We start from the raw sequence: 16029 nt of genomic DNA, 5'->3' as shown, positions 1-16029 counted from the left end.
TTCTGAGGATTTGCTGCCCACATTCACAATGCCTGTTTCCTCTCCCATTAATCTTTCCCATTAATTTCTGTTGTAGACCTTTAAAGCTTTTGTTTCTCACCTTGGAATATTGAGACACCAGTTGTCTTGTTTTCTGTATTCCACTAAATTTAGCATATGTCGTGCAATGCATATTAACTGAGTCAAAAGGGGAACAAACAACTGCATGAAGAAAATTTTTCAGTTAGTATTAAAAAGTGCCTTCTCTAGATCTCTAGAAGGAAGGAAGTGAGATTTACACATAAGGATTTCCAAACAATATAAACTTGCAACAAACATGTGTGAGCAATAATACCACTTCCTGCCAGTTATCAAAATTACTGATACTTCCAGAAATCTAGCATTCTAGAGTACTGAGTACCAGCATTGTGTCACAGAAAAGCCTGCTGCAAAAAAAAAAGCAAGCTGCAAGAGGAAAGGCATGATGACTGGTTTGATTTACAAACATATTAACAGGAGAGCTTTCAATCTATGGTACAAAGAAAGAAAGTCCACACTTGCAGCTTAGAATGTTTGGAAAATAAGTATCCCGATGTTTTGAATTTTAAACAAAGGCTTCAGGCGCTCTGTAGTAACAGGACTTGAAATGTGGGGTACAGTTTGTTAATATGCACTAAGAGCTTGCAGCTACTTCCCACAGACCTGACCAGATGTCACTTAACTGCACCTTGTTGTCCGTGGCTGTAGCACTATTTATTTTGGACCACACCTCATGGTTCATAACCCTCCCAGAAGAAGTGCGATAAGTAACGCAGACCACACATGCTAAAATTCTTTAGATTACAGCTGTTGCCCTTTTCAGAGCGTCATAGACACAGTATGTTTCTCTTGGACTGTGTCTTAGTGAGAGTGGAAGTTGCACTGCGCTGTGGAGAGCTGGCATGCAAAACTAGGTTTTTTCATTATTTAAAAAAAAGTACGTTCAAGGAAATCAGGCCCCCACTGTGACTCCCACTGATGTGAATGTTGAAATCTCATTTAGATAGCTGATTCCTCAGCGAAAAATATCACAGTTGAATGTTTTTGTTCAGATTACATTATCTAAAATAAATACATTGTGGTTTGATGCTTCTTTCCATGTACAAAATTGAACATTTTATTTTTATTTTTTAGTTTATCAGCTAGAAATAGGAGAACTGATGTACAGCGGCTGCTATTTTTAGAACTTCAACCATCTTGATACATGAGTGCTATCAGTGTTATAACTTATACATGTTTTTCTCATGTAGTGTGGTATTTATGTTCATTCATAACAGACCACAGTCAAGTTAATGTAATGAACAAAACGGTGTGGCAAAGATAGCTTGCCTTTTATATAGAGATCTGAGGGTGCTTTATAACAGCAGAAAAGCACTGCAACTTCCAGTTTACCAGGGAGTGGGACTGAGGCAAGGAGAGGTAAAGAGATTTCTCTGACAGCAGTTAGTGAGGTATGGAAGAAGAACTGAAAAACTAAATGTTAGGTCCATACACATGACTTCAAGTCAAACAATCATATGGGAGCACGCTGTGAGTTCAAGTTGGTAGCACAACCAAGTGTGCTTCAAAATATTCCACTCTTGGTAGCAGGAGCTAAACCACTGCTTGACCTACAGGTTTTGGTCATTTCAAAGAAAAGTCAGAAACAGAATAGAATCACCTCTTGCCTTGAACTCTCTACTGCTTATAGTTACACGTGTAGAACAGGATCAAATTTTGAATCAGTTTGCTGTGGCATGTTGTTTTCTGAGCCAAGTGTTGACAGATAAGAGCATTACTATTAGCTGCATAACTGATGACGTAAATACAGAAATTTGAAGCATAAAGTTCAAAGGTTAATGGGGTAAAGAGTGGCATTTTGTGTGAATAAGACAGCGTAATTAGCTCATAGATGTTAGTTTTTATGATGCCCACAAATTCCCCTTACTGGTAGACAGGAAGGATCATGGGAATTCCCAGGCACATGCACATCCTTTGCGTTTTATAAGCTTCATCAAAACAGCTAGCATTATCTGTAACTCCATGTTGTGCAAACACGCTACGTGAACAGGAAACCGTACTGTATTGCCATTGCTCAGAGCATTTCAAATTTTAGTCACTAGAAAGGAGGTCAACATCCGATTTTCAAAAAATAGCTTTCCACGACGAAATGTGATGATTGCTGCAAAATGTTGGTTCCATAAATAGCTTCTCAAAAAGATATTTTTATCTTCCATCAAATATCACATATTACCTAACAAGTTTACTCTGCTGTAATGGCACATAGTTGCTAGGAATACTGTAGCTCTTGTAGGAGAAGTAGTAAAATGGCAATTCTGTTTTACTGCATGAAAATTAATGAAGTAGCTATCTCATAACTTTATTGAGAATGTGATGGATTATGGATACTGTTGTTCTGTTGTTTAATCTGTTTAATGTTCCTGGGTTTATGTAAATGTTATAAAAATAATACTGCAACAATGCCTAGACATTAATGTACATCTTTCTTTATATAGATCTGAACATCTTCTACAAAAGTAATACTGTATCTCATTTTATGTAATACCACAGAAACGCTATACACAGTAATACTGCATATTATTATATTGCATATTATTATTATTATTGCAAATAATACTGTATCAGCATCCTGTAATAAGCATTATCACCACAGTGAATTAGTTGTTATTACAGAAGTGTTATTACTTGAAAGGAAATCTTAGAGAGATTTAAACCTAATCTTAGATACGGAACATAATTAACTTCAATACTGTAAGATACGTACTAAGTACACACTGCTATCAGTGGAAACATTGCTGCAAAGTGCTTTAAAATCATATAACACTATATACCAATACCTTAAGTAGCAAGAGGCAAATGGCTGGAGCCCTGAAGAGTATGGCTGATCAATGACTTGGAGCTGCCAGGCTTCTGTTTTTAGCATCCAACTGCTCTAACTAGCTGAATTTCATGAAAATGTGCAGAAAAAGTTGTTTCAAGACAGTCTGACATATAACATGTAATGATATATTTTACTTTATTTTCTTATGATAGGGGAAATTAAAATGTCATGGAAAAGACTTTACGATTCCTGGTTCTTCACTCTGAAATGGTAGCATATAATGTTGGATTGTTAATAGAGTTTGTATTATTTCTTTATCTATACAACATTAAATTCGGGTTTGCAGAACTTGACCATGGTTCTTTGCAAGTATTTTGGCTACCTGACTCATCCTAAAAGCAGCTGTGCCTATAGGGGTTACTACATACTTTCTATGAGTTAGAGGCAGTCATATGTGAGAGTTTCAATCTGTGATACTGGTGCTGATTCAGTGTAACTTTAATGAGTGTGAATAAACTGTATGCGTAATCATGCCATCATACATTCTGTAGCGCTGTCAGATTGCTGGTTCCATGGCTGCCTCCTGCTCATTGTTGATTTTCTTCTCATGAGTAATTAAAGTGAAACTTTTAATTGAGCAGGTAATTTATGAGAAGTCTTGACTTATTACAGTGAAGACTACAAAGTGGACTGATAACTTGTGTAAATTTCATTGCTGGCTGCCTGTGTTGTGTCTGGGAGTGTTAGTTTGGGTAAGTTTGAACAGACTACATGATCTAATGACTTCTCTGTATAAAACCTGTTATTTTTTAGAGGGGAAAAAAATATGGAAATATATGCTGCTGTCTCAGCCTTACTATGCAGTAAAAAGAAATACTTTTAAAAAGACAACCATCAAACACAGAATTGTATATGCTTTTAAAGTTGTGTACAACAAATGTCTAGACAGAGTAAACCCATAAAATTAGTCTGTCTTAGTCACAAACGAAATGAGTGGAAAGCAGTTCCTGAAAGTCCAAAACTAAAATAAACAACAAAATGGCACTCAGGCCACTCAGATGATCCTGTAAACAAAAGGGTGCTCTGTGTCTGGGTTTGTTATCTGGAGTTCACGGTCTTTTCTGTGCTGAAGTCAGAGATCAGGGCTGACTGAGAGTGACATCCTGTGGGGAAAACTGTGGCAGCAGCAGCTGCTGGACTTAGTGGGACTTAACCCATGGGTGTTCTACCTTTTGGCTTGCTGGGCTGCATTGAGTGAAGCGGAATTGTCTTGGGTTGCATATAAATATATAGTATAGATAAGTAGAAAAACTTTTTAATATACTTTTAATCAAAATGTAAAAAACAAAGAGTGACAAAAACATAAAACTAGTGGGATATTTCACTTTGTTTTTGCAAAACTAATGTGTCAATGTCTGGTTCAATGGAAGTGACTGCAATTCTTACTGAACTCCTTATTCCTATTCCCAAATTCCTTTATCAGAATGGAAAGCAAGGTTGCATATTTTTCAGTGTTCACAGGACTGTATTTAGGCAATATGTTTAAATACATGAAATTATTTGCCATAACTTGAGCTTTCCATCATTTAAGATTCATTTTGAATACTACTATGGTTTGCAACATAGCACAGATAAGTTGATTTTCACTTTGAAGATTCATTCATTCATTTAAATGAGTGGTCAAATCCACTAAATCTGTGAGACATTTTTCATCTTCAGTTTCTGGCACAAATTTTCCTTTTGATTCTATAAATGACTTGATTTCATTTTGCAGATCATAAAATCTTTTTAGCATTTTACCCCACCTTAGCCACCTTCCTTCAGAAAAGTAAATGATGTCCCTAAAACCAGCATCCATACTTTTAAGGAGTTCCTGAAATTTGTGATGATTCAGTCACTTGAACTTTATAAAATTCACAGCTTTGATGACAATTTGCATGGCATCATCTGTTTTTAAAGCTTCTGTGCACAACTTTTCTTGAGCTACAATGCAGTGATATTTCATCCAGTGTGAGTTGCTAGTGGCAACTGCATTGTTTTCTATTAATTATACAAGTCCCTCTTGTTTACAAACCACTGCCAAGGTGCCATCAGTAGCTATATAGAAACCATGTTACCTAGACTCCACCCAATTAATGGAATGCTCTCATCATTTTCACTCAGATCTAGACCTGACTACATTGGTCACAAAAATTTCTACAGACTCTACACAGTTCAAACTGATGCCTTTTGATAACTACCTTCCTATTTAGGTTTATCCCAGGTTATTCTGTTTCCTTTGATGCTCTCTAGAAAGCCATCTGTCCTACCTGCCATTCATGTATTTTACAGAACAAAGCAGTCCTTACTTTTTTGATTTCTCTGAGACTCAGCCAGTTCCCTTGGCTTTTGCCAATTGTTGTGAAGAGCAGTGTATGAACTTCTCTTTCTCTGTATGGATGCACACAGGTATGGTGGCACGTCTGCCCTATGGGTTGGAGAGGGACAGTAACAGTCCTGCACAAGAGACATATTTCCAAATTAAGCACTTTCCTCTTATGCCACCTGTGCCATTCACCAGTCAGAACATTTACCAGGTACATGGTAATTCTGACATTTCACAGAGCTGCAGCTCTAGTGCCATTCCTTGTCTGGGCTTGTATATGAAGTACCACCTAGTCCCGAAACAGTTCTCTTGCCCTTGAAATGACTCTGCTCTGAGGTTTATCAGCTACAGCTCAGCAAACATGCTCAAAACTTTCCTAGGGTCAGACTGTACCCTAGCTTGTGTATTGACAATACTGAAAGGGCTTTTTGTGCAGATCTCTGCTTGCTTAGGCGGAAACTGGAACAACTTAACTTTGTGGTGTTATGCTCCTTTCTTGAATGATTCATGTAGTTGGTCAATCACAGCAGGGGTGGTCATTAGTGGCGGCAAGCTAAAGCTATGTAGCTGGGCTATAAGAGAGCCATAATCTGTTCCTCTGAATCCGTGAATAATCTACTTAGTAATCAATATCCTGAAATAGAAATAGAGCAATTGAGATATCCGTGAGAAGCTGGAATGGATGTTCATTGGAAACTGGAAATAATAGAGCATATGCCTTATTGATTAATTATTAGCTTGTTAAATTCATGTGATTATTAAGACAGATATGAAACATTTCCAGAGAGAGGCATTAAATGATGGGGGAAAAAAATGTGTTTAATATTATTTATTTTATCTTTTGTGCATTTTCATTCATGATTATCTGGGTAACATAGAATAGCTTATTTTCCATCTGTAAACATATTCTTTTATAGGTTTGCCAGGGGAGATTTCATAGATGAGGAAACAAAAGCTGACATGGAGCACCATAATGACACTAAATGAAATCCTCAAAAGGGTTGGATTCCCAAATACATACAGAGTGCTCTGCCATCTGATCCAGTGGAGAAACAGCACTAGCAAGTTGATCAGAGACCTGGTAGGGTGATTTGAGCTGTTAGCTGGGCCGGACTGCAACAGGACACTTTCAAGTGAGCATTGTGGAAGTTTGCTGAGAGCAGTGGAAAGGTGATACTCTGGTTGTGAAAGGGAGTGGTATTAACAGACCCAGATTCTTTTACTCTTTTCTCACAATCTTAATCTTTATGCACATTCAGGACTTTTGTTATTGCTTGCTTAATCCCCACATAGTTTTCATACATCTCAGATCTACTCTCATCTTTCCTGTCTAGCTGTACACTTCCCTAACCTACAGCTGACCTCTCTTAGCTTTCAGGGTCCCTTTTTGTCCCAACCTCACCTCTCTTTTTCAGCCATCTCCTCCTGGCTTTCAGACTCATTTCTACCTTTTATCCTGCATGCTGTCCTCTCTCTGACTGTCATTTCCCTGCCATCACTGTCTCCTATTTTGCTGTAAGCCTTCTAGTGTCTTTGCTGAGCTAGTCCTGGCTTTCAGGCAGTCACAGCCACTGGCTAGAGACATAACGACCCACTGTGTAGTTAGATGGTTTAATGAGCTTTACTGATGCTGGCCTTTATGAATCTTATGATCCTTCTCAGAGAACCACTAGGCCCTGATTTCCTTACTCACCAACGTATTCCTTATCTACTGCAAGAGGCCATTTACCACCACCAACTCCTCCTTTTGTTTTCTTTGCATTCATCTCAGAATCTTTCTTGTCTGCTGTGACTGAACACCATCAAGACAATCTCTGAGACAAAAAAAAAAACAGTGAAAGTATGTGGCAGATCAGAAGCAGGTTTCACGGTAGTCCAGTTGTATCCAGCAGAGTCAGAAACATGCAGTGCAGACAATCTTCAGACTGCTTAGCTTCTTTATGGAATTCAGCAAGTTGACTGAGCCTACAGTGTGATATTTCAGTCATTTGGGCAAATGTGGATGCAGTTTCTTAGACATGAGGAGAAGCAAAAAGCACTTCTTATCCACTTGAAATCTCTGGCCCAAATAATGTATAAGAATTTCTTTACTATTACTCAGAAAGGACACTGCATTTATTTAATACAGATACAGATAAAATGTCTGCCTTTCTGCTTTCATTTGTAGAAATGACTGAATAGTTTGGGATGAAACTGGCCAAAAATCTTTAGCATTCACCATAAGAAATTTCAGACAGAGTGGTTGAAGTGAGGAATGGTCATAAATAACATGTTTTAGAGTAGAAATTGTCAGAAAACCTCACAAACAGCTTGAACACAGTAGGTGGCATTACATTCAGTCTTTGAGTGCTTTAGTTCTGGATATTCCATAGCTGTGCAAGAAGAACAGTGTCTGCTTGTTAAACTACTGTACATAAGCACCTTCTCTAATTAGGCAGAAGATGTTTGCTTTCAGGGTTTGCTTTCTCAGTTGCTGTGTCCTGCTGTATTAAAGAGATGGGTCTCTGTGTCCTGTCTGACCCAGAAGGGGATACTGATAGGAGTAGTCATCTCACTTAACCAGTTCAGCCAGGCACTGTCATGCTCTCATTTAAAACCTTCCTCTCCCAGTCCACATTCCTGCCTCAGTTTTAACCAGGTAGGTTTCTTGGTAAGGAAGAGGAGCTTTAAATGTGGGAGGCATCAGGACTCATTCTCTGTGAATAAACATTGCCCTCATAAGGAATAACAAGAACCTTGCGATTAAAGCAGAGGCTTGGAGTCAGGAAGCTGGAGTTTATCTGTTTTACTTCTACATATATTCTAAGTGACTTTGTGACAAATCTTTGAATTAAAATCAGATAGAACTGCCTGTGAGTTTTCAGTGTTTCTCTTGCTGATGTTGATGAACTTGTCTGAAGCTCTTAAAAACTCAGTAGTTTTGAAAATGTAAATGTTAATCTCCTTTCCCTTAGTTGCCCCATCACAGCATACCAAGCAGTTTGAATATTTATTGTTGAAATTCACAAGTAGATCATTGTGAGTTCCTGGATTACATTACCATGTGTGAATTATTAAGATCCTATGTATTTTATGCCTTTACAGGAAGCATTGTTTACACCAGAGAGCAGTGAAGGCTCCTAGGTGAAGGCAAACACACATCATACAAATCTCTCAGCAAAGTGTCTGCAGTAGGATACAGGACTTAAATGTAGTGTATTATAGAGGTCAGTGTCATCTGTGTGTAGACCAGGAGAAGGAGACCAAAGGCTGCAACTTATGCTTCTCACCAGAGGACAAGCCAGTCTAGCCAAGTCATTAGTGCTCTCATAAAAGGAACAATTCTGCTCTCGTAAAGGGACTGTTTTACCCAAACTCCATTATTTTATATTCTTTCTGTTTAGCTTAAACTAGATACATCTCACAAAATCTCAGTTCTAAAACTCCCTACTCCCAACTGAGCGCTCAAACGACTGAGCTGCAGAACCAGGCTCCTTCCTATGCTCTAAAACCAAACATCTCTCTGTCCATAAAAAGGTCAACACAAACAGACCATGGAGTATTCTTTGCCTCAGAGAACATGCTGGACAGAAAAAGACCCTGGACAGAGCCTATTGCTTTCCTGCTCCAGTGCCAGCCATGCAGCTGTTACAAACGTGATGTGCCATCACCATTGGTGCAGATACCTGAAGTGGTGGGACAGAAAATCCAAGCCGTTGCTGGACCTGGGCCATTTGGTCTCCTGCAGGATTGATAAATAACAGTTTTCAGTATTAGATTTTAGACGTGGACTTTTAAACCTCTCTTCATATCTGAGCACTGCTTCCCGGGATTCTCCTCGACTGTAACGTAAAAACCTTCCTTTGCCAGAAAACCTTCCTTTGCCAGGATTCGCTACTGGCAGCGTCAGGTCCTGGGCAGCGCCGCAGCGCTGCACTGACTGCGGAGCGGGGGCACAGCGCCACCTAGCGGCATGTGCTGACATTACCCGCCTGCCGTCCGACAAGAGATGGTTCCTTTGAACGCCATCGAAATTCAGACACAAAAACAAACAAACAATTAAAATATTTTATTTGTGCATTTATTTTTAACCCTGTTCTAATCCAGTTGTATTTTCTATCGTGTATAAGTTTTCCTTGAACTGGTTGAAAGAAAATACAAATCTTGGATCTGCTCAGTAAAAGCAGGCCTTGCTCCCCATTCTGGTGCTCTCCCATGAACTTCAGCTGCTTGGCATCTGCGTGTCATTAAAATCTTTGTTCCTCTTGCTGTTTTCCTTTATGCACACTAAGAATGTAACGCAGAGCTCAAGGAGAATCCTTCAGAAAGGCGCAGGCCAGCAGTGGCAGCCAGTAGCAGCAGCTGGTGACAGCAGGCCATCGACTCCAGCATCAGCCTTCAGCATGGCATTCTTTCAGAGAGATCTTTCTTAATCCTAGGAGGGGGTCACTCCTTGTGCCTGAGCTACAAGTCAGTAACACTTCTGTTGTTTTTCTACTCGTCCCTTCCAGGAAAAAAAGAAAAAAAAGCTTCCCGTAACTTTCACATTTTCATTTTGAGGGAAAATCCCTTCTTTTTTTCATTTGTTTTTAAAGTGCAACAGTGCAAAGTGAAGGAAAAGTTATTTGTCCACTGAGAATCTACAGCCAGAAAATTACTTTTGCAATGTGGTATCATTGCATGTTAATATTTTACTCAAAGTTTCACACAAATTATGAAAACTGTACAAAGTGATGAACGATGAACATTGAAAGGTACAATGCAGATAAAGAAAAGGGCCATAAGCTGGCTGGAAATGGAGAGGTTTGGAAATCCTTTGCAGAATGGAGTTTTTAGAAACCCTTATATGATGTTTTAAAATATAAGTCTGGATTGTACTGAGCTCTGTTAAATTAGAAAAAGTGAATTTAAGAAACGCTGCACGGGTTAACTTGCTTTATGGAAATGTATTTATTTCCAGTTAGCTTAGAAGGAGCCTGCAGTGCTCAGATCTATTCTTTAAACAACCAATCAATCGATCGCTACCTGTTCCTGGTATCGGCACTTCCATCAGCGCCACTTTGCCACCACCATTTCATTCTGCATTTTCACCCAGGCAGTGCAGTTAAGTCTTCTTTTTTCTGGGCAAAGCCAGCCCTGCGTTGTGCTCTCTGAACCAGACACACCACTTCTTCGACGGCTCTCCGTGACAGCTCCGATTTAATTCCATTTTCTTGCAATTGCTGGTTTTCTGTACGTGGAAGAACCCATTTTTCAGCTGACCAACGCGGTGGGGAAGCAACGACGCACCTTTACAACGTGCAATGTCGGCTTTGTCTATTTTACACCGATCCCAAACTTTCATCTCTTTCAGGGTGCAGACGCAGCTCACGCGCACAGGCAGCGCTCCCGCCGCCCGCAGCAGCTCAGCCCCATCCCGCAGCTCCGAGCTCCGCCCGCGCTTCCGCCGCGCGCCCTTCGGACCGAGCCGCGCTCGTGCCGCGGCGACAGAAGATGCCGCCCGCGCGGCTGCGGCGGGACGGGGCGGTGGCGCCCGTCCGCGGCGGCGGGAGGAGCTACCCGAGGTGCCGCTGCCCGGCCGGGGCGCTCCTCCCGGCGGGCCCGGCCCCGAGGCCCGCGCGGCGGCCCGTCGAGCCGTCCCCTAGCGAGCGCCCGTCGCCGTCGCGCCGGCTGCCCACGGGGACCCGGCGCCGCGCAGCCGGGCGGCGGGGAACATGGCGCTGCGAGGGGAGCGGCGGCAGGTGAGTCGCGGCCGGCCGGAGGGGAGCGGCGGGTGAGGGGGGCCGTGCCGCGGGGTCGGGGGCAAAGTGCGGCCGAGCGGCCCCGCTCCTGGGGTCGGGAGCTAGCGGGCGTCTGGCAGTAACCGCGGGGTTGCGCTTGCAGACAGTTTGTGTCGTTCGAAACTTGACTTCGCTTTTACAGGTGTTTCGTTTGTCTTTCTTTCATTTTAGGAATCTGGAGATTGTGTTTCTGAACTAAGGGAATGGAGACCGGTCGTTTCTAGAAAGTGCACAGACCCTCTCTGGCTGCTCCTCTTCTTCCTTTTCTGGGCCGGTTTGGTAAGCGTGCGTTTCCCTGGGAGCCGCGGTTCGCGGAGCTCTGCGTGTGCGAACGGCGCGCGGGGCGCGGTGTGGGGCCGGGCTGCGCCGTAACGAGCCGTACAGGTGCGGGCAGGGCCGGGTGACTGGGAGCTCCCTTGCTGGGAACGAGTTCGGGCTCTGTTTGGACTCTGATTACTTCTTGTCTAACTCTGCAGTCTTTCTCTTGCACCGTCTCTCTCTTCTGGTGAATCAGTTCGCTGTCTGTCCTGTGCCCAGGACAGCGTGCAGGTTTTTAGGAGCAGGTTTTGTGTTTGTAAGCATGAAAGATTTTCATGATGTCTCTGAGCCTACTGAGGAATAAATATGCTATTGATCAGTTTTGGATTGAATTCCTAAGAGCTCTTTTGATGGAAGCTAATGCAGAAGGGTATATGTGCATCCTGAACTCTGTGTAAGCTGAACTTTACAACTGAGGCAAGGATTTTGGATTTGTGTTTTCTCTGAATGTTCTTATTGCTCAGTTTCTGTGAAATAGTTTAGTGCACAGATAGCTTTGTTTTGTTTGATCTGAGTTTTTAAAGATGACGTGAAAAAGGTGGCACTGATTTCTTCCACAGTGGAAAAGAAATGAAGCCACGTGAGTGGTTCTGTGCAAGTGCGTATTGCTGGCGCATGGAGATGGACACACCTCCCAGCAGTCACTCAGCCATCTCTTACTTGGAATACTTATGGTTGCTATCCAGCTTTCTGCACTTAAAAATAACACATGCACGCAGTGTTGCCATACTGATGGCAGTGGACATGCAACTTCCCTCTTTAGAAGGATTGTTAGATTTATTTATTTTTTTGAAAGTCCATTTCAAGTAGAGTTTCAGGTCAGCTCCTTTTTTTCCTTTGAAAACTATTTGATTTTCAACATTTTTTTCAATGTAAATAAATAGGATCTGAAAATAATTTGTTATTATAACTAGCATCACATACACAAGTAGTACGTCAGCTTTAACGATGGCATCTCTGTGAAGATCACCATGTTAAGACAGTGTCAATGTGCAAGCATAATTATAAATAGCATTATTTAAATAATTACACTGTAAACACAGGCACAGATGAGAATACGTTGAGGACCAAGGAAGTACATACTTACTCATGTATGAGACTCAGTTTTTGCCTAGATACTATCTTTAGACACAAGTTAAAAGTAGAATAACAAAGGCACAGACCTTAATTAGTAAAGCTGTTGTGCTGGATCTGATATGTAAAACTTCTCTCCAGAACAGCTAATATTCAACTGCTCTGTGCAGGGTGGTGGTGGTTAATGTGGGCTGAGAAGACTTGCAGCTGCCAGCAATTTGCATGTAGCCACTGAGCCAAGAGCTTTGTCCTTGGTATATGCGAAATGTGGTTTGCTCTCTGGGACAGAGGGGATGATTAAATCACCAAGTTCTCCAATGGGTGGAGTGCTATAAATAAGCTGTGAGGAAAAGTGCTCAAGACTTAACCAGCTTCAGAGAAGAATTACTGCTTCTTGGCTTTAAAAGGGCATTTTGGCCCTGATTACTCGGGCAGAGTTTATGCTGCGTTCCCAGGCAGAGTGCCTTATGCTGACCAAGTGAGTGTTGCTGCAGCTCAGCCAGCAGGGATGCTGCCTCTTAGGTTTACTGGGAGCTCACCTTCGGTGCTGAGGCTTTGGTACTAGAACAGAGTATTTAAAAGCTCAGTGCAGTAACACTCAGGTCCACAGTGTGGCTCTCTTGAGGTTTTTCAAATGCAGTCAAGAATACATATTCCTGAAATTTCAGCTAATCTGCATTTTAACTATACTTGTTTTTAAAGTATACCTTTGGTTAAATTCAATATTTCAGCAGCTCAGTATTTCAGCAGATGTGCAGGTGTGGTTTGAAGGGCACTTTGAAAATTGAGAAGCAGTGACTGCATAAGAAAAGTTGCTGCCTGAGTGACCTTGCCCAGTGACACACAGAAGCTTTGGCAGAAGTGGGGTTTAGTACTTTACTGCTGCTTTCTAAGTATTTTAATCTGATCCTGTCTGTCTTCTTCTGTGATATTCTGCTAAATTGTTTGGGGCGCTTTCTGCAAGACAAGAGGGAAGTCTAAGGAGACAGTAGGACTGAACTCGTCCTCATGATTTGCTCTGGCCTTGTGCAGTGGGGTGAATTTTAGATTTAATGGTTTGCTTTCACAAGACAAAAATAGTCCATTTGAAAGAAATACTTATTTACTGGGAGGGAAAAGCTAACATAGCGTGATTTCACATGAAAAAAACCTGTTTTTAATAGATGTTTGTAACTGGCTATGCTGTGATGGCTGGTGCTGCAGAAAGACTTGTGCTTGGATATGACAGCTTTGGGAACATATGTGGTAGGAAGAATGTTCCTGTAAAAGGGGTGGCCCTTTCTGGAAAGGACATGACTAATAAAAAGTAAGTACCTCAGATAATGTCTAATTAAAGGTACTGTTCTTTAACTGCACCTAACTTCAGGAATATACATCATCTAGTTGTCAATCAGTATGTGCATACTTCAACTAAAAGGCAAATAGAATGGTGTGGGAATGGTGCAAAATGATGAGCAAAATGAAAATTTAAGGCGGAATTTGAAATGCATGACACTGTTCTGCTTTGTGATGATTTCTTCTTAAGTAGGATCTTAGGACTTCTGCCAAACCAGCAGTTGTTGGACAATGTGGACAAATCTTTGTATTTATGGAAGTTAAATGTTGAGGCTACCTGTCATTCTGGAAAATCCCATGCAAGAGAACTAACGCTTGTAGAGGGGCACCCACGTTGGTACCTTCTCATTCCATTAAAGAAATGAAGTTCAAAAATATAGCATGTTCTCAAATTCCTTCTTTTGGCTTCAAAATCCAGTTGTTTCATTGTAAGTGGAAAAAGTTTCATTTGCTTTATAGCACTTTAAAAAGATGGAAAGAAGGCTCAGAATTTAAACCTTTGAAAACCAGGAGGCTTGTTTTTTGAAACGAGGATCTTTCTGTCTTTCCAGGTATGTGTTCTTTCTGAATTCATGCAGCCCGGAAACGCAAAGCCTCAAATTCAGTTCAGTTTCCTTGTGCGTGTCTAGTTGTCCACAAGAACAGCTCAACTCTTTGGAAGACCTCCAGAGTTTTGCAAGGAACAATGGTGTGCAACAGGGAATATGAGTATCTAATGTATCTGTAGAACAGTTGAGAAACTTTCACTTTATTATTCTTATGTTTGCTACGCTAGGGAGTCATTTCTGACCGTCAGTTTCCTGAACAGTCCATAGCAACCAAAAATAAACCCCCATCTCTGCTTTATTTCAAAGCCACTACAATTTACAGTTGTTTCTAGAAATGGTACAGCTCTTATGCAGACTGAAAAATTGTTGATTCATTCCTGGACGAGTCTTGAGATTATCCAGCATAAAGCTGGCTGCTGACAGTGGCACTGGGTGAACAGAGCTCATGTGCTATTTGAGAAACTTGTCTAACTGGTTCTTTTCAATTTGATTAAAGCTGTAGTAGAATTATTAATTCCAGAGATGTACTGGCAGTGTTATCCCTTTTGACATCAGAGCCCAAAGTTTAGTATTCTGTGTAGGACTTTTTTTTATTCTGCAGTTGAAGATGAATACGATGTCAGGTGTAGCTGTTGTGCAAAGGAGGCAGCTCCAGTTTGTTCATTTCCAACAGACAAATGAAGTAACCTGTGGCCTAGCCCTTATTCCATAGTGTACGTGTAAACTGCAGTCTGTACAGATAGCAGTGGCTCTTCTTACTGGATGTCAGAATTTCATTGTTTTTCGTTTTGTTGAATGTTTTGACAAGAGTTTCTATTTAAATGACAACATTTGTTCTAATTTTATTTTAGGATATTTTGTCATTATTTAGTTATGTACAGAAAGCTGTAAACCCCTGTGATATATAAGTAGTTTCAGTGCAACTGAGTAAAATTGCATGAAGTTCCATCCATGTGCTAAAACTGCTTACATGTTTATGTCAAGGGAGAGGGCAGTATTGCATTTTGAATAGCTTGGATGCATACAGCATTTCTTTCCTAGCAGTGTTACATAATGGAGCAGAGTATTGTTAGCAGAGTACCTGGCACTGTTCAGTCCAGAGAGTAGGAAATGTTAAGCTTCTGGATAGATAAATATTCTGCTCTAAATTATGAGGGCCCTATTCCATTGTGGTGTGTGTCAGTTTAGGATTTTGTGTTGTCTTAAGGAATAAAAGTTAAGAGCTGAAGTGTTGTACCATGGAACAAACAATGTGCTCGCCCTCCATGAAGGTCAGTGAATGGTAGTTACAGTTAAGTCTAGAGGACAGAAGATCCCATAGAAGTTGCTATAGATTTACCTGGTAACTAATTTATTTTATGTTCCTACTGGAATATCAGTGACGAATGTGGCCTGGTAAGGGATCAAAGCAGAAGTGTAAACAAAACTTAGTGTGTTTTTCTCCAGAACTGTAACTAATATTAATTTTCCATTTCTTTTATTTCTTAGGATCTTGTCTTTGTGTTTACAACCTGAGCATTTCCAGTTACACGCTAAATCCAAAGGCAGCTGAGCTGTGTCCCACACTACCCGTTCCAGCAAGGTAAGAAGTGCTGGATGCTTTACAACAGCCTGATTTCTGCGTAGCTTATTAAGGATTCTCAGTTCCTCACATTCTATAGATGATGCCATGTAAAATCAGAATGGTTGTGCATTGTTTATTTTTGTACCTATATCCTTACGGGTTTCTGTGTGTGCCTGAGAACACGCCCGTGTCCTGTCCTGGAGAATGAGCAAGGACTGCATTCTCTC

General features: G+C 41.0%; 1 protein-coding gene across 3 annotated transcripts in view; it reads left to right on the top strand.

Annotated features, from left to right (window-relative positions):
* SLC44A3 (solute carrier family 44 member 3) overlaps positions 1-16029 on the top strand; it is an 89386-nt gene that overhangs the window by 40377 nt on the left and 32980 nt on the right. Inside the window, exons 1-5 of one of the 3 annotated variants that reach the window (XM_031614761.2) lie at positions 10768-10924; positions 11135-11242; positions 13519-13661; positions 14242-14378; positions 15727-15820. In XM_031614761.2, the coding sequence (XP_031470621.2) occupies positions 10898-10924; positions 11135-11242; positions 13519-13661; positions 14242-14378; positions 15727-15820 (509 nt within the window). In that variant the 5' untranslated portion in view covers positions 10768-10897. Of the gene's footprint in view, positions 1-10767; positions 10925-11134; positions 11243-12164; positions 12834-13518; positions 13662-14241; positions 14379-15726; positions 15821-16029 lie in introns of those variants that run through there. The other 2 variants (XM_090146316.1, XM_090146315.1) reach the window with 2 other exon arrangements.

The sequence above is a fragment of the Phasianus colchicus genome, chromosome 9 (genome assembly GCF_987193195.1).
Source record: "Phasianus colchicus chromosome 9, bPhaCol1.hap1.1, whole genome shotgun sequence".
Lineage (NCBI taxonomy): Eukaryota > Metazoa > Chordata > Aves > Galliformes > Phasianidae > Phasianus > Phasianus colchicus.
The sequence above is the reverse complement of the archived record's forward strand: the minus strand, read 5'-3'. Positions and strand labels throughout refer to the sequence as shown.